Genomic DNA, 26,383 nt, shown 5'->3' with positions numbered 1-26,383 from the left:
TGTCAATGTTCTAAAGCACAGTATGGCTGTTTAATAAAAAAAGTCAGCAAAAATATACCCTTGTATACTAAATTATATTTGGATGATGCCGTTTCTCACGTAAATATAAGCTATGATGCCATAATGGTGAAAGCTCAGTAACGATACATGGGGACTAAAACACTTGGACACATCCTAAATGCACTCCCGAACTTCTACGTGTGCTGACGTACAATAAATCATATAAAATATAACCGCAGGTTGCGTCACTCACGGATTCAGCACGGCTTACGAAACTATAAAATTTAAGAGAAATTTAAGGTGCTCAGTAACTCAGGGATGAAAAATGTCCGCTTTTTGGTGGATTTCAACTTTTTGCCAGTTGCCTGGGTCATTTTTTAGACCAGTTACAGTCATTTTCCCAGTTCTGGATCATTTTTGAAAGTCCTGCTATACAGAGCCATAATGCAACTGAATGTCCTATATTGTGTATTGTTGTATTGGGTATTTGGATGTTATCTAGCTGAAAAAGTCTGGATGGGTAGCTCTTCTACTTAAAGTGTGAAGCCACATTATGTGTGGTGCAAAATGGATCACTTTGCCCGGTTCTGGATCACGACACTCTGTGTCACTTTGGGTTCATTCCTGGCATCTGGCTGGAGCCCTTCTAATGCAGAATGATACACACTGTGCCCGAGAATGTGTTTGAACAAAAAATGATAGAAATTATTTATTAAATGAGAATTGACTTAGTTTCGAAAGGCACTGTTACACGTTTTTATGAGCAAAAATAAGAAGTGTTTTGAAATACCTTCAAACCTGCATTATTTGGTCCATTTACAGTAGTGTTCAGAAAATAGTAGTGCTATGTGAATAAAAGATTAATCTAGGTTTTGAGTATATTTCTTATTGTTACATGGGAAACAAGGTACCAGTAGATTCAGTAGATTCTCACAAATCCAACAAGACCAAGCATTCATGATATGCACACCCTGAAGGCTATGAAATTGGGCTATTAGTAAAAAAAAGTAGAAAAGGGGGTGTTCACAATAATAGTAGTGTGGCATTCAGTCAGTGTGTTATGTGTCGACGCGGGTTGAGGAGTGGACCTGCGTCTGACGGAACCCAGCGCTAAAATAACCAGAAAGCGGTTCCAATAACAAAACAATTTATTTTTTCACCCTCTGGTGCATAACAAAGTGTATGAACAAAAGATGCGTCAGTCTGGTGGAGTGAAGGCTGGCACGCTCTCCAGCGCCTAAAAGGATCGAAGCCCGGCGCTTCTGGACTCACTTTACCGCCAAAACCCCCCAGGTGGACACGACAAACCGACTCTCTGCGAAGGATAGAAAAGGTGGGGTAAATCAGCAGCTACAATCAATATCCTTCAAAAGGCACACACTATCAGCAACACATTCAGGTCTGTATTTAAGCTTTATGTAAATGAGCAGCTTCTCACAACAGGTGGAGGATTACCACTCCGCACGCCACGGCAGTGAGAAGCGAGCTGCACAATTCTCATCACAATTCAAATCTACTGCGTAACAAAATACCAAGTTACTATCAACAATTAGTCAAACAATTAATCACCTCAGATGTGTGCTGACAGCATGTGTCCCTCACCCTTCTTCCTTCACAGGCACGATGTGTCAAACCCAGGCGCGGTCCTCAGCGTCTCACAAACGAACATCACAAGGTCGAGTTCCCGGCAATTCTGCTTGAATCACATGGCTTAAATGCAGAACGCCATCTCATTATCTGCTTCAGCTGAAAGTCTTTAAAGTTGCATGTGAGCACCATCCACAGGTGCTGCACATAACGTTGATGAGGGTGAAGGACTCTTCAGCCAGCACCTTCTCCACAGACAAATCAGTTTTCATACCACTTGGAGAGCAAAGAAAAGAAAAGAACACCAAAATGTCCAGCCGCACCCCCCCACCACACACAGTGAGTTCATCAATTTTGTGGAACAAACAGGTGTGAATCAGGTGTCCCCTATTTAAGGATGAAGCCAGCACCTGTTGAACATGCTTTTCTCTTTGAAAGCCTGAGGAAAATGGGACGTTCAAGACATTGTTCAGAAGAACAGCGTAGTTTGATTAAAAAGTTGATTGGAGAGGGGAAAACTTAAACGCAGGTGCAAAAAATCATAGGCTGTTCATCTACAATCTCCAATGCTTTAAAGTGGACAAAAAAAAAACAGACGCGTGGAAGAAAACAACCATCAAAATGGATAGAAGAATAACCAGAATGGCAAAGGCTCACCCATTGATCAGCTCCAGGATGATCAAAGACAGTCTGGAGTTACCTGTAAGTGCTGCGACAGTTAGAAGACGCCTGTGTGAAGCTAATTTATTTGCAAGAATCCCCCGCAAAGCCCCTCTGTTAAATAAAAGATGTGCAGAAGAGGTTACAATTTGCCAAAGAACACATCAACTGGCCTAAAGAGAAATGGAGGAATATTTGTGGACTGAGAGTAAATTGTTCTTTTTGGGTCCAAGGGCCGCAGACAGTTTGTGAGACAACCCCCAAACTCTGAATTCAAGCCACAGTTCACAGTGAAGACAGTGAAGCATGGTGGTGCAAGCATCATGATACGGGCATGTTCCTCCTACTATGGTGTTGGGCCTATATGCATACCAGGTATCATGGATCAGTTTGGATATGTCAAAATACTTGAAGAGGTCATGTTGCCTTATGCTGAAGAGGACATGCCCTTGAAATGGGTGTTTCAACAAGACAATGACCCCAAGCACACTAGTAAACCAGCAAAATCTTGGTTCCAAACCAACAAAATTAATGCCTTGCAGATGTGAAGAAATCATGAAAAACTGTTGTTATACAACTAAATACTAGTTTAGTGATTCACAGGATTGCTAAAAAAGCAGTTTGAACATAATAGTTTTGAGTTTGTAGCGTCAACAGCAGATGCTACTATTATTGTGAACACCCCCTTTTCTACTTTTTATACTAATAGCACAATTTCATAGCCTTACGAGTGGCATATCATGAATGCTGGTCTTGTTGGATTTGTGAGAATCTACTGAATCTACTGGTACCTTGTTTCCCATGTAACAATACGAAATACGAGGTCTGTCAATAAAGTAACGGTCCTTTTTATTTTTTTCAAAAACTATATGGATTTCATTCATATGTTTTTACGTCAGACATGCTTGAACCCTCGTGCGCATGTGTGAGTTTTTCCACGCCTGTCGGTGACGTCATTCGCCTGTGAGCATGCCATGGGAAGGAGTGGTCCCGCCGCCAGCTTTAAGGACCCCTTTATGGACGCTCGGAGCGCCGCGCTCCGAGCTGCAATGACGCGGCACAAGCCACCGGACCATTTCTAAGCTGATGGCTCTGTGGATACGAGACCGTCGTGTGCTCTTTCTCTGGTTATCACAAGAGCTGGACATCAGCCATTTTCTGGCAGATTTCACTTTTAGCAAGAGATTTTGTCATGGAAAGCCGCTCGGAGGCTTCGCGCATAAAGACCGATTTGCTTTGGAAGCGAGACAAAGGAACACCTCTGTTTCGGTGTGTCAGAGGACAATTTGGACATGTCCAGCTCTCCACAGTTTCACTGATACTTACTGGACTGGTAAGCATTGAAAGCCGAGATAGACATGTCCAAACTTGTCCTCTGACATGCCGAAACGGAGGTGTTCCTTTGTCTCGCTTCCAAAGTGAATCGGTCGTGACGCGCGAAGCCTCTGCGCGGCTTTCCATGACAAAATCTCTTGTTAAAAGTGAAATCTGCCGGAAAATGGCTGATGTCCAGCTCTTGTGATAACCAGAGAAAGAGCACACAATGGTCTCGTATCCACAGAGCCATCTGTATAGAAATGGTCCGGTGGCTTGTGCCGCGTTGTCGCAGCTTGGAGCGCGGCGCACCGAGCGTCCTTAAAGGGGTCCTTAAAGCTGTAGTAACAGTCCTTGTTCTCTGTGAAGCCCGAAAATTTTCACCGAAAGCCAGATAAATTTTTCAAATGGTTTCCAGGTGCCAGTCTCTAACAGCTTCTGAAAAAATTCTGATGGGAAAAAAAGTCCTTTTCATTCCGCCATTTCCAGACAATGAAAATCCGACGAGGGGGCGGGACCACTCCTTCCCAAGGCGTGCTCACAGGCGAATGACGTCACCGACAGGCGTGGAAAAACTCACGCATGCGCACGAGGGTTCAAGCATGTCTGACGTAAAAACATATGAATGAAATCCATATAGTTTTTGAAAAAAATAAAAAGGACCGTTACTTTATTGACAGACCTCGTATACTCACAACCTGGATTAATCTTTTTAGTCACATAGCACTACTATTATTCTGAACACTACTGTATGCAGTGCCTTAAAAAGTTGCTAAATTGAAATAAGTTTATTGAGATTCCACATTATTTCTGAAAAAGCAAAAATGTGCTGTGTTGCAACAAAAGATCAACTTATTTCTCTGTACTACTACACTGTATATAAGTGGAAACAGCGTGTATCCACCAGTCAACCCTCAGGAACAAAATAATGCTTCTTTTAAAGGGTTATTAGCTCACTTCATGTTTATTTATACTGTTAGAGATGGAGAGTAAAGGAGGGTTTAAATTGTGTGGAGGTGAGATTTCTCCTGAATTAAAAAGTAAAAGCCCCCACATTCATGCCCATTCGTAATTTTGAGATGACCCCCAAAGTACACATGACTCACAAGTACAGACACGAGGCTGCTGCTTCAGTGATTCACAACCAGCAAATTTCCGCGTCAGAAAAATGCATGCAGCAATTAAACAGCAAGACATAACACACTGACATTTTCTACCCAAGTAAGTAAGTATTTTCCCACTCGAACCAATGACACTGAATGACTGACTCACCTTTGCTACTTAATAGAGATCATCACTTTCACACTTGCACGAATGAGTGAGTCAAAAAAACGCGCGCACACAGTGGAGACCGGATGTTTTGATTCCTGTGCTGATCACAAGGATGGCTGGATCCGGTCGAGCTTGTGGTTGTTTGTAGACAAAACATCAGTCTTTCCACTGGTACCAAGTATTGGCTTATTCACACTGATTACGAGAAACGGCAGCGCAAATACTACAGCAGTGATCCAGAACTGGGCAAGTGACTGTACTGCTCAGTAGGACGTGTTAAGTTCTGTGCTTTTCAATCGGGCAGCTTTTGGGCAGCTTCGGGGCCCTTGAAGTCAAGATGTTTTATTTCGCTTTATCTTAATTTTTCCCCGCTAAAACAGCAAAGACCATTATGTCTGTGAGTAATATTTACCTTTTTATGTTAAATTGACCCGTTATGGTCTTCTGAGACAGTTGATGTATTTTATAATTTAACAGCAGGAGTGATGCTAACGCGTTAGCACATCTATGGCGTTTTCAATGTTAAAGTTAGCATTAAGCTGTTCACATCTCAGCACATTTGTTTTCTGTAATAATTAATGGCTCAGAATTTATTGTAGTAAAAGAGTCAAATGTATTTCAAATTGTATTTTTAATTTATTTTTATTTATATATTAATAATAATAATAACAACAATAATAGTAATAATAACTAATAATGCTACAATACAATTTTAGAGCAAGAGACAAAAATAACCTGATAAAATAAAACACAACAGAAAAGATAAAACCAACTAACAATGAGCATAAATAAATGTTTTGTGTGAACACCTAGTGACTCTTACACCACTTCATCCCTGTTTTATTTATGTGTAATGACAATTTGTTTTGGTCAAACCATATTTTCAATTTGTTCATTTCTTCAGTGATTTCCTGCAGAACTATCTGCCAAGCTAGAAAACCACTGATCTCTATAAACACTGGATCGCTCATTGGCCAATATTTTTACAACAAACTGGCCGCCATATTACCACTCCCATGGCCCGCTCCTGAACGCTCTTTTCTATTGATCTTTAAAGGGTCCCTGCCACGGTATGACGTATTTACATATTCTTGAAGAATAAAAAAAGCTTTTTCCACACGTTGTCTTTGTTTTGTTTTGTTTTTACCATAAAATTACACTGAACAAGGATTTAGACGTTTCGTTACCCATCTGAGAATTTGAATTTTCCGCCTCCGAGTTGACCTACTTTTTCGATGCGATGGATGTGACGTCATTCGAGTAAATGTCTCGCAGCGCCGCTCTGTTTACCTACACGGCAGACACGGACAGCGAAGGCATAGTGCGCGATTATAGCGAAGATTGAAGTGACATATCGATTGTTTTTGAAGAAGATGAGGAAATTTCTGATGAAGATATTAACGGCGTAAATAATGAGCGGCTCCAAACCGTGTACGTTCCAGCTGAATGCCACAGAAAGAGGATGAAGCTCAGCTGTCAGCTGACAGCAGCAGCGCTGAGGAGGACGACACAGAATGGTTTGTTCACTCACCACTTTCTTATAAATGATCATTTATTCCCACGGTGTGTTTGGGTATGAAAAAAATATTTATACATTCTGTATATATTTAATCATTTATACAGTTGTGTTCAGAATAATAGTAGTGCTATGTGACTAAAAAGATTAATCCAGGTTTTGAGTATATTTCTTATTGTTACATGGGAAACAAGGTACCAGTAGATTCAGTAGATTCTCACAAATCCAACAAGACCAAGCATTCATGATATGCACACTCTAAGGCTATGAAATTGGGCTATTAGTAAAAAACAGTAGAAAAGGGTGTGTTCACAATAATAGTAGTGTGGCATTCAGTCAGTGAGTTTGTCAGTTTTGTGGAACAAACAGGTGTGAATCAGGTGTCCCCTATTTAAGGATGAAGCCAGCACCTGTTGAACATGCTTTTCTCTTTGAAAGCCTGAGGAAAATGGGACGTTCAAGACATTGTTCAGAAGAACAGCGTAGTTTGATTAACAAGTTGAATGGAGAGGGGAAAACTTATACACAGGTGCAAAAAATTATAGGCTGTTCATCTACAGTAATCTCCAATTCTTTAAAATGGACAAAAAAAAACAGACGTGTGGGAAGAAAACAGAAAACAAGCATCAAAATGGATAGAAGAATAACCAGAATGGCAATGGCTCACCCATTGATCAGCTCCAGGATGATCAAAGACAGTCTGGAGTTACCTGTAAGTGCTGTGACAGTTAGAAGACGCCTGTGTGAAGCTAATTTATTTGCAAGAATCCCCCGCAAAGTCCCTCTGTTAAAAGACATGTGCAGAAGAGGTTACAATTTGCCAAAGAACACATCAACTGGCCTAAAGAGAAATGGAGGACTATTTTGTGGACTGATGAGAGCAAAATTGTTCTTTTTGGGTCCAAGGGCCACAGACAGTTTGTGAGACGACCCCCAAACTCTGAATTCAAGCCACAGTTCACAGTGAAGACAGTGAAGCATGGTGGTGCAAAAGTCATGATATGGGCATGTGTCTCCTACTATGGTGTTGGGCCTATATATCGCATACCAGGTATCATGGATCAGTTTGGATATGTCGAAATACTTGAAGAGGTCATGTTGCCTTATGCTGAAGAGGACATGCCCTTGAAATGGGTGTTTCAACAAGACAATGACCCCAAGCACACTAGTAAACAAGCAAAATCTTGGTTCCAAACCAACAAAATTAATGCCTTGCAGATGTGAAGAAATCATGAAAAACTGTGGTTATACAACTAAATACTAGTTTAGTGATTCACAGGATTGCTTAAAAAGCAGTTTGAACATAATCGTTTTGAGTTTGTAGCATCAACAGCAGATGCTACTATTATTGTGAACACCCCCTTTTGTACTTTTTTTTCTTTTTTTACTAATAGTCCAATTTCATAGCCTTAAGAGTGTGCATATCATGAATGCTTGGTCTTGTTGGATTTGTGGGAATCTACTGGTACCTTGTTTCCCATGTAACAATAAGAAATATACTCAAAACCTGGATTAATCTTTTTAGTCACATAGTCCTACTATTATTCTGAACACTACTGTAAGTCAGTTTCTTGTGATCGCTAATTCTTCACTTTTTATTCAAAGCAAATGATTGCAAATCTTTATCTGAAAAGCTGTAGACCCACATGGGATGGGGGGAAAAGATTTCTAAATATAAGAAAATTTTACTTCTATATCTGTTGTCAAATTTTATCAGGCATAATATTGTAGAAAAATGTTTATGCTAAATGGAGACTTTCCTGTCTAAAATACACATACAGAACATCTGTAATCATAAATTGTATCACATCTAATTACTTTGAATGAACAGATGTCTGAATAAAAAACAGGCTGTTCAGTTTACATGCATATGAATATTTGGAAAACAAAAAATGTCAATGTTCTGTTTTTTTCAGGTGCTCATGTGAACACAGTCAGCCGATGCCACTCGTGATCGAGTCTCCTTCTCATATCACGGTCAGCTTTGCAGGTAAGTTGTCTGTGTTATCTCAATAACACCCTAACTTTCAAACAGCATTTTTTAATGTATATAAGCAATGTTTTTATTAATGTTGTTTTAACTTCTGTTTTAGGACTTTGGTGGCAACCCTTCATTTGAATGAAAATGCAGGGAGAAAGAGCAAGAGAGACCACGGTTCAGAATATACTTTCCTTAGTGGAAAAGAGGAGGATTCACAGTGAGAAAGTTAGCCACATATCCAACATGTGATATGTGGAAAATGGGAAAAAAAAAAAACAAAAAACAAAAAAAAAAAACAGATTATTTGTATATTTTTATATAGCATGATAGAGAATAAAAATACAATTTCACATAAGTTTCATATTGTTTCATTCAAATGAGAAGTGTTTTACAATTTGTTAAAAAACATTTTATTCAGTCTATGTTAGTGACATAGAAAAAGAGGTTCTTCAGATCTGCAAAACACCAAACCGACCAGAAATTCCCACCAATGATCCTCCTCCACTGAGCAGCCAACGTGAACGGACAAAGCTGAGGCTGATGCTGCCAAGCGGACCAGGTACCACCGATGAGCCCGACCCCTCACTCCATAGGAGGAAACTGGAAGCCAGTGTAGTCGGCTGATGGTGATGGAAAAGTACTCATTTTGAATACAACACAAGCTGGTAGTGGCACCCTTCTGTGCCTTCCCAAGTGTCCCCAGCACAACCGCACAAATTTCCGATATGCGATATGATACTTTCTGCAACAAAAAATAGCATGGATTTATGTTCAAAACAACAGTTCATTCTTTTTGTATTTGAATATTTTTTACTTTTTCTATAAACCATGTAATTAAACTTTCTATTTCATGTGTGACTCGTACTGTGGAGCATCATGTAGGCATAGTGTGCCACTCTGAGGACATCTGCATCCAAACACACAATCGAGAAACTAGCCAGCTGTGTGACACATTGAGGATTTTCGCCACCACGTTGCATTCTCCGCCAAGACTGCAGAAATTTCCCTGCAACAGCGAGACTCGATCACGAATAGCATCGGCTGACTGTGTTCGGATGAGCACCTGAAAAAACAGAACATTGACATTTTTGTGTTTTCCAAATATACATATGCATGTAAACTGAACAGCCTGTTTTTTGTTCAGACGTCTGTTCATTCAAAGTAGATTAGATGTGATACAATTTATGATTACAGATGTTCTGTATGTGTATTTTAGACAGGTAAGTCTCCATTTAGCATGAACATTTTTCTACAATATTATGCCTGATAAAATTTGACAACAGATATAGAAGTAAAATTTTCTTTTATTTAGAAATCTTTTCACCCCATCCCATTTGGGTCTACAGCTTTTCAGATAAAGATTTGCAATCATTTGCTTTGAATAAAAAGTGAATTAGCAATCACAAGAAACTGATAAATGATTACGTGTATACAGAATGTACAGAAACTTTATTTTCAGTGATTTTAGAACAAACTCCTGAATTTAAGCACGCTGTGCTGCTCAAATTTTTTTTCATACACAAACACACCATGCCAAATAAATGATCATTTATAAGAAAATGGTGAGTGAACAAACCATTCTGTGTCATCCTCCTCAGCGCTGCTGCTGTCAGCTGACAGCTGAGCTTCATCCTCTTTCTGTGGTGTTCAGCTGGAACGTACAGAGTTTGGAGCCGCTCATTATTTATGCTGTTAATATCTTCATCAGAAACTTCATCTTCTTCAAAAATGGGAAGTAATGAACAATACTTTAAAGAGTTCTATCCCTTATTCCAGCATACAGGCAAAGATAATATTAATAATAAGTGGCTTATTAACGTGTAGCCACGTTGAGTGACATTTATTAAGTCGACTTGTGCACAGTTTTGGAGCTTTAGGCGTTGCTGCTACGAGCTTTATTACTTATATTAGGCTGAGCTGTGTGTAAAAAATGTTGTCATTGCAGGGAAAACTAACTCTCCTGTAACTAGTTAAGTGGTGTTTTATACTTTTAGTGCAACTATTTAAAAACAAATCCACTATTTCTGTATTATCCATCATGACTTTTGTTATCCATCCACTGTATATAAATAAAACAAGAGAATACGGCTTTTCAGCTTCTGGGGGCGCTCTGCCTTTTGTCATGTGACAAAAGGTGGAGCCCTACCAGAAGCTGAAAGGTTTTTGCCATGCTAATGCTCCCCTGAAGCATTTACTCAAAATAAAGTCTGAAGAACCTTAATGACATGGTGAGATGCTGAAAAGCTTTGCATATTCATGTGCATATTAGCTCTCTGAACTGTTGCCTGCATTTTGAGGGCCACATTTTGTTAAGTAAAGCCATAGTTTGTTTTTTTTAATCTTTGTTACAGCTTTACTTTAAACCCAAAAGAAATGAGGCGTCAGGCCAAAACATGGAAGCCTGTAGAAATATACCTGTCAGGGCCAATGAACCAGGTACCTCTGACGCCCTCTTTTGGCTGCCCTTCAGCCTGTTTGTAAAATAGAAATACTGCTCTTACCATTCTGGGAGGAGGATTGGTCCGTGCCATCAGTCTTATAGCCATCATGATTTACTACAAAACTTGATTAATTTGCTGTCATATGACAATAAAATACTAGTATTAATATGTTGCATAACTAGACAATTAGGTAACAGCTCAAAATGGGTTTAACACTAACTCAAATCGATATTGGATTGAATCGAAATAATTGATTATGAATGTTAAGAATCGGAATTGTATCGATACCCAGCTCTATGATGTTGGTTTTCTTTCTGTATGTATCTATAACTATCTACAATAGTAATATTTCCTATTCTGAAGTGTCTTTAAATCCCCCTTCCAAATATATGGACCTGAGTGACAACCTGAAATATGACAGAACATTTGTCCATGATGGGGTGGGGGTAAGTGGGGAGGTCAAATAATACATGAGCAGGGAAGAAATTCTAAATGTGAACTGAGAGAATGTACATAAAAAAGGGGTCAGACCCTTCAGAATGGAGGATGAAATGTGTACTAATTATAAGGCAGACATGCTATGTAGGGGGTGTGACGATATCTAGGACAACTAGGAGGGGACAGGGGTGGGTAATATACTGTTATAACGGTGGTACTGTATGAGAGCAGGAAAAAATTACATCTAACGTGTGCCTTCAAAACATACTGATTTATACCTCACACAAAACATGCAGAATTTTAAATACGCAAAAATGTGCAGTTCTCACAGACCTGGTTGTTGGCAGGTGCAGCTTTCACCATTGAGCTTTTGCAGCATGCAGAACTAAAAAATGACTGTGTGGCAGACGCCACTGTAAAAAAAAAAAACAACACTTCCATTGTCCATCTCTTGGGTTCAGGGTCACCCTACAACACCCAGCACAGGATATCTGTTCTTTCACATAACGCCATCCAGTCAAATGAGAGAAGTGAAACCATCATCAACGAGGTAAAAAAGAAAAAGTCAAGCCTGCTGGATGCACCTTTGTGTTTAAGTTTCTTTAATCTTTCTGATTAATCTGGCTGTTAAAAAGCTCAAACAACATTCTGTGGGGACGGTCTAAAGCAGGGGTGTCGTCTCAATAACCACCACGCCCACGAGGTTCAGCTGCTGCTGAAGATCCAGAAATCTGCTGAGAATATCAAAATACCACTTTAAGCTTTTGAGTTATACATATATTCTTTAATAATAATTATATTCTGGATCTGTGTGCCTTTAAAATACATGTATAGGAAAAATACTGTACAAAACAACTTATAGATTCATATATAAACATCTCTCTTGTAACCAATATCATCTCTGTTGTGAATTGTTTGGTCTGCAGTGAACAGATTGTTTCAGTTAAACCACAGTATAGGACAACACCATCCAACTTTACATTCATACAGCCAACTTTAAAAAAGAAGGCAAACATATCAGTGCTACAAAAACACTACGGACATCGATTCAAAATGAAAAAAAGAAAAGCCCATTAATCATGCTAACTAAAACAGAAGCATAAAGGATTATCGACAACTCTGCCAAAAACATGATCGGTAAATAGCTTCACGCCTTCGCTGGGTGAAAGAAATCATGCTCAAAAATGATCGATGAGGCGGAGGATAAACAATAACCAGCAGTAGTAATACTAACAATTATATCAACAGAATATATATATATTATATATACACACACATAAAAAACAATCTTCCATCTGAGAAATAAAAAGAAATATGAGGTGGTGGAAGTGGAAAAAGTTACACAAGTTCAGATTGTGACACGCATTATTAGTGCAGATCTTAACTCGGTTTCGTCAACCCAGACCAGTTAATAAACTAGATGGAAGTTAGCTGGGATGGCTAGGGGTGTGTTGGGTTTTGAACAGGAATTATTGCTCAGAGTCCAGGTGATGGAGAAAAAACAAAATGCTGATTTTCTTGCGGCAGTTCAATGCCACGCCGGAAAAACCTTTAAGTGCTTTCTGACAACTACAACAACAAGAACGCTGTCCAAGGTGCCCGGGTTCGAGCAACAAAGTGTAAAGGGACAAACGAAGGATTAAGATACTACGGAAGGACAGGGACGACGGAGAGTCCACAGGTCTGAGTCCTGACCTCTGGTGTAGATCTGGTCTGAAGGTGAACCACAAGCAGGTCGGCTCGTGTGGTTATGGGGTTTCTAAACATTCAAATGGAAGCTGAGCACAAAAACAAACAGAAGCTGAGACACAACTCATAGTGAGGGTCAAGAACCGTACAAGTCTGTGAGGGGGCGCCATGGAAAACGACACTTTGGCGGACACGTGGGCAGGGAGCGTGCGGCGGGTGTGGACCGGGCTCACAGGGGTCCGTGTCGGGCCTCGTATTTGGCCAGAATGTTCTTGCAGCGGCCGAGCTCTTTCCTCAAGTCCGCCACTTCCATACGGAGGGCAGCGTTCTCCTTCTCCAGGAAGCCGGCACGGATGGCGATCTGGTTCTCCTTCAGCCGCCGGGCGTCCCGTGAGCGTTTGGCTGCGACGTTGTTCTTTCTGCGCCGGGCCCAGTACTTGTCATCCTGAAGAGCAAAGCAGTGGGTTTGTTCACATAAAACTGGACAAACATGAAATGACTCACAAATACGTAAAAAAAAACAACCCAGACATAAAGAACAATATTATGTTATTACAAGATAAATAAATATAAATTTATTATTTTTTATGGTGCAGCACAGCGAGGAAGTGTTGAGTTTATATAAACAGCAAAATGATGTTCAAACCATATTTACTACATTCAAATCGATACCTGGAAACAAGACTGAAAAAGTTTGAATTCTGGACCAACATTTGGATAATTACGATTTTTTAAAAAGAATAAATACATGCAATAAATGCACCCTGTTGGTGACGGAGGCCAAACTTCATCCAGTACTGAGTCACATCCTGATCCAGGTCTGAAGGTTATTCTGTGAGAACCACTTCATGTGACAATGCCCCACCCACTCACCCGGGTTCCTGTCACCGACGTGAGGATGTGTGGTGACTCACCTTTAGGTCATCGGGGATGAAGACCTTGCGGGCTTTTTTGATCATGGGCTGTGGCTTCAGTTCCTCGGCTGAGAACTTGCGTTTTCTGGGGTCAAACATTTCCTGGCCGGGCACACTGGACAGAGCCAGGTCCGCTGGGTCGGGATCGTAGGTCACAGGGACCTGAATTGATTCTGGGTCAATGGGGCTCGGAGTGTCACGGGCTGAAGGTGCTGCGAGAGAAGAAAATAATATAACATCAATAAATGTGGAGTCTAACTAATTAACTACTAACTAACCAAATCAGATATTTTAAGGACTAAATAAAATAGACAAATACTTTTCATTATTTTGAACATAATAAAAACATAATCAATTTGGTCCTGATCATATTTAAAGTATTCTTCATGATTAACACCAGGAGATTAACCCTCTGGGGTCCGAGGGCATTTTTTGGACAGTTCACTCGCCTGGCATAAATGTTTTATTATTGCTGTTAATAGCTCTCCCTGCATCCTACAATCAAGTTTTATGTCTCTTTTTTAAGGACAATCTGTGCTTTCATTATATATATGCTTTTGTTGTGTTTTATAAGTGTAATAAAGGAAAATAATTTTCCACACACATTTATTCAAAACACACAGCGAACTATAATAAACAACTGTTTTGACACTTTATAAAGGTAATTTGAGGTCTTGTGTGAAAGACTGCACAACATAAAGGTTCAAACAATAAACACAAATGCACATTTTGAACATATATACAAAATGGTCTATGTGTTTTTTTGTCTTCACGGTAAAAGCAACAGAGTTATCTAGTAACATTCACATGCAAACTAGTGGAGCAATCCTGATAGTTACACACTTTTTGTTTGAGCACGTGAGATTGTGATCAGAGGCTCTCCATCTGCTTTCAGTGATTCCTGTGCATAATGGCGCAGGGCGCATTTGGAGCCCAATATTATGTACTCATTGGAGCACCCAGGGGGCTATTCAAATGGGCCAACTAGTAACACATCACTCCTGAAAACAATCTTTGGCTTTTCACGTACAGTGAATCTGCCCTACAATTGGATTTTGGAAAACCATGTGACGGAGAACCAATTCCGCTTGGACACTCACATTGCGCACGTCATCACACAGCTTTTATGAGGAGTACAAAGATGGCCGATGGCTGGCTCGAAAGTCCGCGGAGTTAACTTTTCAGCAAAAAAAAAAAAAAAAAAGGAAGTTTTCTATCTCATATCATTAAAAAGTCATTTCTAATTTAGTAAAGCTTGGTCTTAGCCGTTGTATACGACGGCGTCGACCCCAGAGGGATAACATCTCGGGGACGCAGCTCTGAAGCTGCTGTGGTTCAGGGCTTTTGTTTTTTGTTTTTTTATGTGGCAGCTGTTGAACAACGGTGTATTACTGAGATGGGCATGCAGTCGTTGGCAGGGGGTCATCCCATTGCCCTGAGATGCAGGCCAGCATCCATTTTTATGGTAGTCAGAAACGTATCCAGTCTAAATGAACAGCTGTGTGTTCTGTGGAAAACCTCTACTTCATAATGAAAAAACAGTGACATTAAATGAAGCTGTGATGGCATCCAGAGAGCAAGTGCAGCTCGAGAAGAATTGCTATCTACTTCTATTGCTTAGAAAGGATTCAAAAGAATTTTACTGTCATATGCACAAAGGAACATGTTCCCTGCACAATGAAATGTGATTACTGCATTTAACCCATCCTAATTGCCAGTTAGGAGCAGAAGTCGCCTTTAGGCGCCCGGGGACCAGATCCAGATGTATATCCCTGCTTTAGGTCAACAGCAGGGCTGAGCAAACCTTGACCGGCCTCATGACGACAGACAACACACACATAAACCGGCCCGGTACATGAACACATAAAAAGCACACACAAGGTAAAACTTGGGAAAGAAAAACCTTCATTGCTGTTGCATTGAATCACGCAGCAGCAAAGCAGGAAAAAAACCCATCAGCACAATGAACAATGATCACACACAACAACAGGACGAGAGACGACGACCGAGATTTGTAAGAGTCCAGTTATCAGACAGAACACCCGGAGGCCGCCTTTAGGCGCCATCAACGGCCTTGTTCGACCAAACTGGAGGGAGGAGAGGCCCAGCCCTGAACAGTCCACTGTCCACCGTCAACGTCAGAGCTGGAGCGGGGGGGAGACGGGGGGGTGAGGCATGAGCGTTGTTCTTCTCCAGGAGGTTTTTATCACAGCGGCCTTGAAGTGCAGCTGTTCTTGGGAAGCCGAATGAAAATCCAGATTAGCAGACGCCTGAAAGATTCCACAGTCTGAGACAAAGTGGTTTCCAATACATCTGAATTAAGAAAGGAGCGGTAAATGCGGTTTCGTAAATGCGAAACCGCGGGCCATGGGCCCTTCTGCAAATAAGGCTTAGGGCTTTTGTTGCTTACCCACATTAAATAAGAACACCTTCTTCTTCTTGTTCATATATTCATGTAGTCCATACTTTCAGCTTTGAAAAAGTACTTTTATGTGAACATTTTGTATGCCTTAAAAATGATATACCTAATTTTAAGAAGATAAAAAGTCTCATTCTGTTCGCTTTGTTATTCCTTTTTTGAGGGCTGGGCGTAACAATCAGAGTCGAGTGGTACCATGACGTCTAGCTAGCTGCAAACTCCATTTCATTTGTGTGTAAATATAACTACTTTGTCATATGTTATGTAAAAGCTAGTGAGAAATAAACACTTGTAAAACTGAAAATGCTGTTTTTGTAGCCTAACACCTCTGGAGTCATTTACAAGACATTTTGCAGGTGTCAGCATGCACGCTAACTTCTGCTAGCTCAAAGCTAATTGCCACTCAAAGTTAATGTCCATGCTTGTCAATAGCTCATGTATGCGCACACATGCTCTCGTGCAGATGCTGTTAAAATGTAAATATTGTTTATGACTGATTGTAGAGGGGCTTCATTGAACATGAACAAATTGTACGTAAGAAAATAGCCTATAATTAATAATAATAATGGGGCAGCTCAGTCTTGTTTGAACCCCTGTGTGATATTGCAGGATTTGACCACTCCGGGGACAGCATGCCAATGTCAGGTTTATACAGCACATTGCTTTACATTAAAATGGGCACAGCAATAAAAATAAAAGAAATTGAAACAACAATGATACAGTGGAATAAAACTAATAAAAGACCCATTAAAAGTGGTTTTATTCAGCCAAAGGCCAAGGTGAACAAGTGAGACTTGAGAAGCATTTTAAAACTGGAAAGGCTATTCGTAGTCTGCACCGTGAAAGGTGTCACATTTCACAGAGTGGGAGCTGCAACTGCAAAGGCTCAATCTCCTTTAGTTTTTATGAAGGCTTGAGGGACGTCTAGAAGTATCTGATTCACCCACCTGAGGGCTCTGGAGGGCTGGTGCAAGCTAACAAGGTCAGACAAGTATTCCAGGGCCATTCAGAGACAAAAAAAATAAAAGAATCTTGTACCAAACCAGAAGCCAGTGAAGAGAAGAGAGCACCAGAGTTGTGTGTTCACACTTCTTAGTCCCAGTCAGGAGACGAGCTGCTGCATTCTGCACAAGCTGCAAGCGGTTCAGCTGTGACTGGTTTCAAGATCTTTCTGGCTTAGATAAGATTTAATTTTGGATAGAAGCGTGCACTGGAGCGGTTTGCAGCCCAGTGTGAAGCGTCTTGGATGAAAATCAGCACCTCTAAATCCAAGGCCATGGTTCTCAACCGGTTAAAGGTCCTTTGCCCTCTTCAGGTGGTGGCGTGTCCTTGCCTCAAGTGGAGGAGTTTAAGTATCTCGGGGTCTTGTTCACCAGTGAGGGACGGATGGAGCGTGAGATCGAGAGATGGATTGGTGCAGCATCTGCAGTGATTTGGCTCTTGACCGAAAGAACAAGATTGCGAGTACAAAGCCGAGATGAGTTTCCTCCGCAGGGTGGTTAGGTGCTCCCTTAGAGATAGGGTGAGGAGCTCAGTCACTTGGGAGGACCTCGGAGTCGAGCTGCTGCTCCTCCACGTCGAAAAAAGCCAGCTGAGGTGGCTCTGGTATCTTTTCGGATGCCCTCTGATGCTTCGCTGGAGAGGTGTTCGGGGCACGTTCCATCGGGAGGAGGCCCCGGGGAAGACCTAGGACAAGCTGGAGGGACTACATCTCTCAGCTGGCTTGGGAATGCCTCGGGGTTCCCCTGGAGGAGCTGGGGGAGGTGTGTGTGGATCGGAAGGTCTGGGCGGCTTTGCTTGAGCTGCTGCCCCCGTGACCTGACCTCGGGTGAAGAGGAAGAAAATGGATGGATGGATGGAAGCCTAAACTGACAAAGTTAAACTTGACCACTGAGCTAACTTTTATCTAATTTAAATGCACCATCAATCATCACAGTAAGATTCCTAGAATGGGATCCTATGTAAGGGTGCTAGCGGGCCTCAGGAGCCAGCAAGGACCTGGACCAGGTCAAGGCAACTGAACAGGACAACCTCTTCTGTTTTCATTTAATTTTAAGAGGTTTAAGTCCATCTATGTTTTAATGCTACTTATGTACACTCAACAAAAATATAACGCAACACTTTTGGTTTTGCCTTCCCATTTTGTATGAGATGAACTCAAAGATCTAAATCTTTTTCCACATACACAATATCACCATTTCTCTCAAATATTGTTCACAAACCCAGTCTAATCTGTGATAGTGAGCACTTCTCCTTTGCTGAGATAATCCATCCCACCTCACAGGTGTGCCATACCAAGATGCTGATTAAACACCATGATTAGTGCACAGGTGTGCCTTAGACTGCCCACAATAAAAGGCCACTCTGAAAGGTGCAGTTTTATCACACAGCACAATGCCACAGATGTCGCAAGATTGAGGGAGCGTGCAATTGGCATGCTGACAGCAGGAATGTCAACCAGAGCTGTTGCTCGTGTATTGAATGTTCATGTCTCTACCATAAGCTGTCTCCAAAGTCGTTTCAGAGAATTTGGCAGTACATCCAACCAGCCTCACAAACCGCAGACCACGTGTAACCACACTCAGCCCAGGACCTCCACATCCAGCATGTTCACCTCCAAGATCGTCTGAGACCAGCCACTGCGACAGCTGCTGAAACAATCGGTTTGCATAACTAAAGAATTTCTGCACAAACTGTCAGAAACCATCTCAGGGAAGCTCATCTGCATGCTCGTCGTCCTCATCGGGGTCTCGACCTGACCTCCAATTTGTCATCGTAACCGACTTTAGTGGGCAAATGCTCACATTCGCTGGCGTTGGCACGTTGGAGAGGTGTTCTCTTCACGGATGATGCGAAGGAGATGTGTTGCACTGCATGAGGCAAATGGTGGTCGACACCAGATACTGACTGGTATCCCCCCCCCAATAAAACAAAACTGCACCTTTCAGAGTGGCCTTTTATTGTGGGCAGTCTAAGGCACACCTGTGCACTAAGCATGGTGTCTAATCAGCATCTTGGTATGGCACACCTGTGAGGTGGGATGGATTATCTCAGCAAAGGAGAAGTGCTCACTATCACAGATTTCGACTGGTTTGTGAACAATATTTGAGGGAAATGTGATATTGTGTATGTGGAAAAGTTTTAGATCTTTGAGTTCATCTCATACAAAATGGGAGCAGAAACCAAAAGTGTTGCGTTTATATTTTTGTTGAGTATAGTTAAGCACAGCCTGAAGAGAATCTTTGGAAGGGACCTTCAGCGGAAAATATATCTGAACATCATCAGCGACCCACTGAAAAGGATATCATGCTTCGGGGTAGCATACAGAGAAGGAAACAAGAATTAAAACACCACAGTTACCAGAATCAAGGTTTAATAAAAGATCATTAAGAAGTGCTGTGAAGAGACTTAAAACCAGACTGAAGGAATTCAGACATTGGCCCCTTTTTAAAATTCAAACAGACATCCACACTGAGGTCACAAAAGTCACCCAGAGAAGACAAAGAAGAATCTTTAACAGCAGCAAGCAGGAGTTAAAGAATTTAAAAACCCGGAGACTGTGAACGGGAGGCGGAGGCTGTGGGAGAAGGTGCAGCGACTAAGAGGGGAAATAAAATGGGTAGATGGTCGTACAAAAGTGTGTGGCAGATATAAGTAATCTGTACATTCAATCCATAAAACAACACAAGATCCAAAATGTGTCCTTTTTCATGCATCGGCTCAAAACAGACTGCATGAGATTAAGAGTCTGACAAGAGAAAGTCTCTGAGCAGAGGTCAGGTCTCACAGCAGACCTGCACATTAAAATCACAGACAATTTAAAAAATAAAGAAAATAATAATCATACAGTTGTGTGTAAAAGTTTGGGTACCCTGATGATTTCCATGATTTTCCTTAAATCATTGGTTGTCTGGATCAGCAATTTCAGTTAAATATATCATACAGCAGACAAACAGTGATATTTGAGAAGTGAATGAAGTTTATAGGATTTACAGAAAGCGTGCAATAATTCTTTAAACAAAATTAGGGCAGGTGCATAAATTTGGGCACCCCAGCAGAAAAAATACATCAGTATTTAGTAATCCTCCTTTTACAGAAATAACAGCTTCTAAATGCTTCCTATAGATTCCAGTGAGAGTCTGGATTCTGGTTGAAGGGTATTTTGGACCATTCTTCTTTACAAAAACATCTCAGGTTTGTTGGTTTCCGAGCATGGACAGCCCGCTTAAAATTACACCACAGATTTTCAATCATATTCAGGTCTAGTGACTGAGATGGACATTCCAGAATGTTGTACTTGTTCCTCTGCATGAATGCCTTAGTAGGTTTTTGAGCAGTGTTTAGGGTCGTTGTCTTGTTGATAGATCCAGCCTGGCACAACTTCAACTTGTCACTGATTCATGAACATTGTTCTCAAGAATCTGCTGATATTGACTGGAATCCATGTGATCTCAACTTTAACAAGATTCCCAGTACCTGCACTGGTCACACAGCCCCCACAGGCATGATGGAACCACCTCCAAATTTTACTGTAGGTAGCAAGTGGTTTCTTGGAATGCTGTTCTTTTTCAACCATGCATACCGCCCTTGTTATGTCCAAATAACTCAATTTTAGTTTCATCAGTCCACAGCACCTTATTCCAAAATGAAGCTGGCTTGTCCAAATGTGCTTTAACATACCTCAAGCGACTCTGTTTGTGGCGTGTACGAAGAAAAGGCTTCCTCTGCATTACAGCATCATAGAGCATCTTTTTGTGCAAAGTGTGCTGTATAGTTGAATGATGCACAGAGACACTAGCTGCAGCAAGGTCATGTTCTAGGTCTTTGGAGCAGGTCTGTGGGTTGACTGACTGTTCTCGCCATCCTTCGCTTCAGCTTATCTGAGATTTTTCTTGGCCTGCCACGTCGGGCCCTAACTAGTACTGTGCCTGCGGGTCTTCCATTTCCTCACAGTGGAAACTGACAGCTGAAATCTCTGAGATAGCTTTTTGTATCCTTCCCCTAAATCGTGATGTTGGACAATCTTTGTTTTCAGGTCATTTGAGAGTTGTTTAGAGGCTCCCATGTTGCCACTCATTAGAAGAGATGCAAAGAGGAGTAACATTTGCAAATGGCCACCTTAAATACCCTTTCTCATGATGGATTCACCTGTGTAAGGAGGTCAAGGGTCAATGAGCTACAAACCAATTTTGTGTTCTTATAATTAGTGCTAAATGTATTCAAATCAATAAAATGACAAGTGGTGCCCAAATCTATGCACCTGCCTCAATTTTGTTTAAATAATTATTGCACACTGTCTGTAAATACTAGTAACTTCACCTTCAGTTCTCAACTATCAGTGTGCTTGTCAGCTATATGATATATTAACTGAAATTTCTTATCCAGACAAACCAATGATTTATAAAGGAATGATTTTTCAAAGTCTGGCAAAATCCCTTAAAAATGTTCTTGTTAAATTTGGGTGGGTGATAGACCACTGCACAGAGAACAGTCATGGGAGAAGATACGACCTCAGAGTTGTAGCTCGAAACTGGAGCATGTGAGAGCTGGAGACTGCTGACAGTGAAAGGTTGATTTAAATATGGAAGCCAGAACCTCCACCTTTACCGGTGATACAAGGGGAGCTGAAGAAACTATGTCCAGGAGGAAGGAGCTTTGAAAAAGGAGCAAGTTCACTTTCACGGAGCCAGGTTTCACTTAAAACCTTAAAATCCAGTTTGGGTGAAGTACAAAAACAAATCACTCAAAAATGTTTTGTTGGTGACGGAGCTCACATTCAGCAAAGCCAGTTGAAGATTAAAAGTGTCATATGAGGAGGAACATGCTTCAGTTGTCGGTAATGTTTTAGCGAGCTTTAATGTGAATAGTATAATGGGGCTGTCCTTGAATGTACACTTATTACATCATATGCTCTTTCATTTAACGTCTATATGGCCCATCCTCAAAACGAGGCTATGCTGCCCAGTTAATGCAAATAACAAATGTATAATTAATTACATATACTTTGCACTGGGACACCAATTCAACAGCTGCAAATTATATAAAGAAGACGATGCTCATACAGCTGAGGTCATCTTAGCATTGTGTTATATTTTATTCTGCAGTGAATCAGAAACATTGCCAGTCATGTGAGTTGGGTTTGGGAACCATTTTAAGTTTAGCTTCAGTAATGCTATGTGAAATGGTGCTTCAGAAACCTCGTAACGATTTGGAGCGGATTTTTGATGCTCTACAGAAGGAGTGTTTTTTGTTCTGAGTGTCTGACATTTATTCATCATTTGTTTGATCTCTACAGGTATAAAGTGGTGGAGCTGGCCTTCTACTTGATGATGGGCTTTTTCCTGCATTAGTGTGACATCAATGGTAAATAGATCACACTCTGAATCTGTGTGGCGAGGTGGAGGCCTTTACTTTGTGTTCCCGCACATTTGATCCCAAGTGGTGTGACACATATGATTTTCATTGAGTTCTCGTTGTGATATGAAGTTAGAATGATGAGCACAAAAAAAAAAAGAATCAACATCATAGTTCAGTGATAAATACTGTCAAGCCTGATTTGAAATCAGATTTGGTCTCTGCTACCCTCTTTCGGTTTTAGTTATTGCAGCACCTAAGTGGTAAAACTAGCAGTATGTGTAAACTATACAAAGGACGTTGTGTTACAGTGTGTGAAGGAAATGGTGGTCACACCATGATACTGACTGGTTTCTGACACCCCCCCCCCCCCCCCCCCCCCAAAAAAAAAAAAGCAGAACTGAACATTTCAGAGTGGCCTTTTATTGTGGTCAGCCTAAAGCACACCTGTGCAATAATCATGCCGTCTGATCAGCATCTTGATATGCCACACCTGTGAGGTGGGATGGATTATCTCGGCAAAGGAGAAGAGCTCACTGACACAGATTTTGACAGATTTGTCAGCAATATTTGAGAGAAACAGGTCTTTTGTCTATATAGAAAATATTTTAGCTCTTTTAGTTCACCTCCATGAAAAATGGGAGCAAAAACAAAAGTGTTTTATATTTTTTGTTCAGTGTAATTAGCAACATTAGTTAATATCTGTAGTTTCTCCAAAAATAGTAGCCCTGTCCAAGTTCCGTTTTGGAGCCATTTATCCTTAAACCAAAATACATACGCATCCCACACGGCAAATGTCGGCTGTCCCCAGTCACACACACGCAGAGCTTTTTGTTTTTTTTCTGCATTCTGCTGCAAGCAGGTGCTTTTATTTTTTTTTACACATGCACAAACAGAGACATCAAAAGCAATACTGTTTTCAGTCATGGCAACGACAACATGACACTTAAACTGACTACAACTACAAACACACAATAAATCAATAACACTAACAACACTGTTAAACTAACATGAACCACAATAGCAACATTTAAACCCTGAACTCCCATGGTGCTTTGCAGCGCAATATCCATTGTTTACTGGTTAGCTAAAATTGCTAATTTCTCCAAAATTATTTGTCCTATCTATTTTCTGTTTTTGCAGTGTTCATCCTTGACCCAAAATCCATAATAATACCAAACGGCAAATGTCAGCTCTCCCCGGTTTCGCCATGATCGAAGCCAACAGAGACCACTTGGCTATTATAGTATAGCTGGCGGTCTGAAGTTTAACGTTACACTTCGAGGTAGTTAAAGCTTTAAGAGTCGTGAATCTTAGCGGTTCTCAGTCAGGGAAGTTTCTTCAGTCTGAGCGTGATCTGCTGCTTGTTGACACGTTTTTAGTTTGACATTAATAGAAGCCTTTTTTTTTTTTGTCACCACTTGGACCCGCTACTCTTCAAACCTTCTTTCTGAATGCCATCAACGCAGCAAACGCCCCAAACTGACAGCTTGATGTTCCTGTATTTATATCTGGTGGCTTGTTTTGCTGCAGTAATCGCCTTTCACACAGTGACGGAGAATATTGGCCTCCAGTAAATTTTCTCAAAAACTCTAAACTCTTTATTTTATATTTAACAAACATCTGAAACCTACAAGGAAAATTTTAACAGAAAAGCAAGGAGCAGTCAGAAGGGTTTTCATGTTCTCGGTCAGGTGGTGGTTTTTGTCTTGTGATCGGTCTCCGTCCCATGTGTCCACAGAATAACACAGATGGCCTTCACGAGGTGGCCTGGGGCGGCTTCATCTACTGCCTTGGTATCTTTTTCTTCAAGTGCGATGGCATCATCCCCTTCGCCCATGCCATCTGGCACACATTTGTGGCACTGGCTGCCGCTGTGCACTACTACGCCATCTGGAAATACCTCTACAAGAACCCCGGTGTGGAGCCGCTGTTTGACTTCTGAGGGCAGCAGGGTTGAACCTGGTGCTCCTGAGCGACAACTGCATTGACAGCAGAGACATTTACAAAAATCAACCACCCATTGTTTCCTATTTTCAAGTGAGGCAGAACTGAACGAACCAACAGAAGTCGAAACATAAATTCAGTGGGGGAACTTTGAGTTGACTCCTTACAGTTGGCATTAACATGGCACTTTGAGTATTTGATAAATTATGTCAGTGTGTCACGTTGGTGTTTTGTATTCGGTGAACAGAATCACATTCCACAGCTGAGGTTATTCACGCAGTGGTTTGAATACAGTGTCTCCAACGAGGACTTCCATCAGTCAGAACTGTCGAAACCCTGCTGGTCTCATAATCCAGCTGTCCTTCAAAGGGGCATTCAGAGTGATGCATCTCTGTATATCCCGAGCCGTCCGTTCATCAGGCACCTGGTATCATTGAAGGCTTGTGGGAGATCTTGGGACTGGCGTGTTACTGCTCTCTGCCAAAGAAGGCATCAGTCAGGTTCCAGTGACGCGTAGGATCGGCGCCATAATGAGACCATTTGTCTTGGTTTTTCCTTCAGTGCGATCTGAGGCTGCTGGATCAGGTTTAGCTCCTGAAGAAAACTCTGAATGTTTGCACTCGCTAAGTGGGTGTGTCTGTATCCTGTTTGTGTGCAAAATCGTTAAATGATTTGTTTCTTCAGACTTAACGAGGGACCATGGTGGTGACTGTTGGGACTAAATGGCTGCTGTTGATGACAACAGGACCGAACTTCCTAGCGCGTGCTGAGGTCTGCTCTTTATGATGTTAGATGACTTAAAGATGGTTAAAGTTTGAGCGTGAATGAAAATGGGGGGGGGGGGCAGCTGGTACAGATGGTGTTCTGTTTTAAGTGCAGTATGTGTACTGTGGATGTCAGGTCTTTGTACTGTAGTTCAGTATTACATTACCACTGTGTGTCTGAGTTGCACCATGTGTGTGACTGTAATCTAAAATGGTGAGTGTGAGAGACAGAGTGGTGTCTGATGTTCTGAACCACTCATCTTTTGTAATGTTTGTTGATGTTGTGGTCTTTGCAGGGCAACCACAGCGTGTCCACCATTATCACCTTTCTAATGTGATAATAAAACTTGAACATTCTCTGCTTTTGTGCCTGTATGACATCACTAACCATCAAAGTCTATCCTTTCAGGTATACTATCATACATTTCGGCTGAAATCTATTTGGACAGTGATTTATGTAGTTCTGATTGTAGACTTTCAGTTTTAATGCAAGCCTTTAAAGAAAAGCATTTTAATGCAAGCCTTTAAAGAAAAGCATTAACCAATCAGCCATTTTTAATCAGTCACCACTTTCAAACTAAATACACAGTTTAATCACTTGACAGTTTTATTTAGGTGAGTCGGGATGGACATGAACATTTCCAAGTTACTGAATATGTCTTGAACTTCATTGCATCAGCCAGGAAACACAAACCGTATGTGTGGTTCTGTATAAGGCGTCTCAAAAATAAGTACAAGGAGGAGATAAGTTGGGGAAGCCACCAACACACACGTTCAAAGCTGTTTTCGTTTCTGTTATTGGAGGAGTTGCATACTGCAACTTTTCGGTTAAGTCACCAGTAATGCAACAGCAGCCTCTAGTGGCTGCCACCATCCTGTGATGAGCAACAAGGCTGACAGGCCTGCTTTACTGTTTTATTATTTTATGGCCATTTTGTGTCTTTACAAAAATGTGCCAATATTGTCCAAATCATGATAATGCCAGAACACCTTGATACTTTTACCCACTTTGGAATCAAATTAACACCACCGTTACTGAGATTTTTTTAATAATTAATTTGCATTTTATTGCATAAAATAAGTATTT

At 41.1% G+C, this 26,383-nt stretch overlaps 2 protein-coding genes across 2 annotated transcripts in view; one reads left to right on the top strand and one right to left on the bottom strand.

Annotated features, from left to right (window-relative positions):
- mmd (monocyte to macrophage differentiation-associated) overlaps positions 1–25,656 on the top strand; it is a 56,082-nt gene extending 30,426 nt beyond the window's left edge. Inside the window, exon 7 of the mRNA XM_034190248.1 lies at positions 24,327–25,656. Coding sequence (XP_034046139.1) covers positions 24,327–24,530 — 204 coding nt within the window. The 3' untranslated portion in view covers positions 24,531–25,656. The remainder of the gene's footprint in view (positions 1–24,326) is intronic.
- LOC117527358 (hepatic leukemia factor-like) lies at positions 13,094–16,259 on the bottom strand. Its single transcript, XM_034189668.1, has 3 exons — positions 16,223–16,259; positions 13,813–14,066; positions 13,094–13,343 (listed from the first exon to the last, which is right to left on the bottom strand). Exons 1-3 carry the CDS (start codon positions 16,257–16,259, stop codon positions 13,128–13,130), a joined length of 507 nt encoding a protein of 168 aa, XP_034045559.1. The 3' UTR covers positions 13,094–13,127.
- Positions 25,657–26,383: the final 727 nt, after the last annotated feature.

Source organism: Thalassophryne amazonica, chromosome 16, assembly GCF_902500255.1.
Source record: "Thalassophryne amazonica chromosome 16, fThaAma1.1, whole genome shotgun sequence".
Taxonomy (NCBI): domain Eukaryota; kingdom Metazoa; phylum Chordata; class Actinopteri; order Batrachoidiformes; family Batrachoididae; genus Thalassophryne; species Thalassophryne amazonica.
Note: the sequence above shows the minus strand (reverse complement) of the source record. Positions and strands in the feature narration are given on the sequence as shown.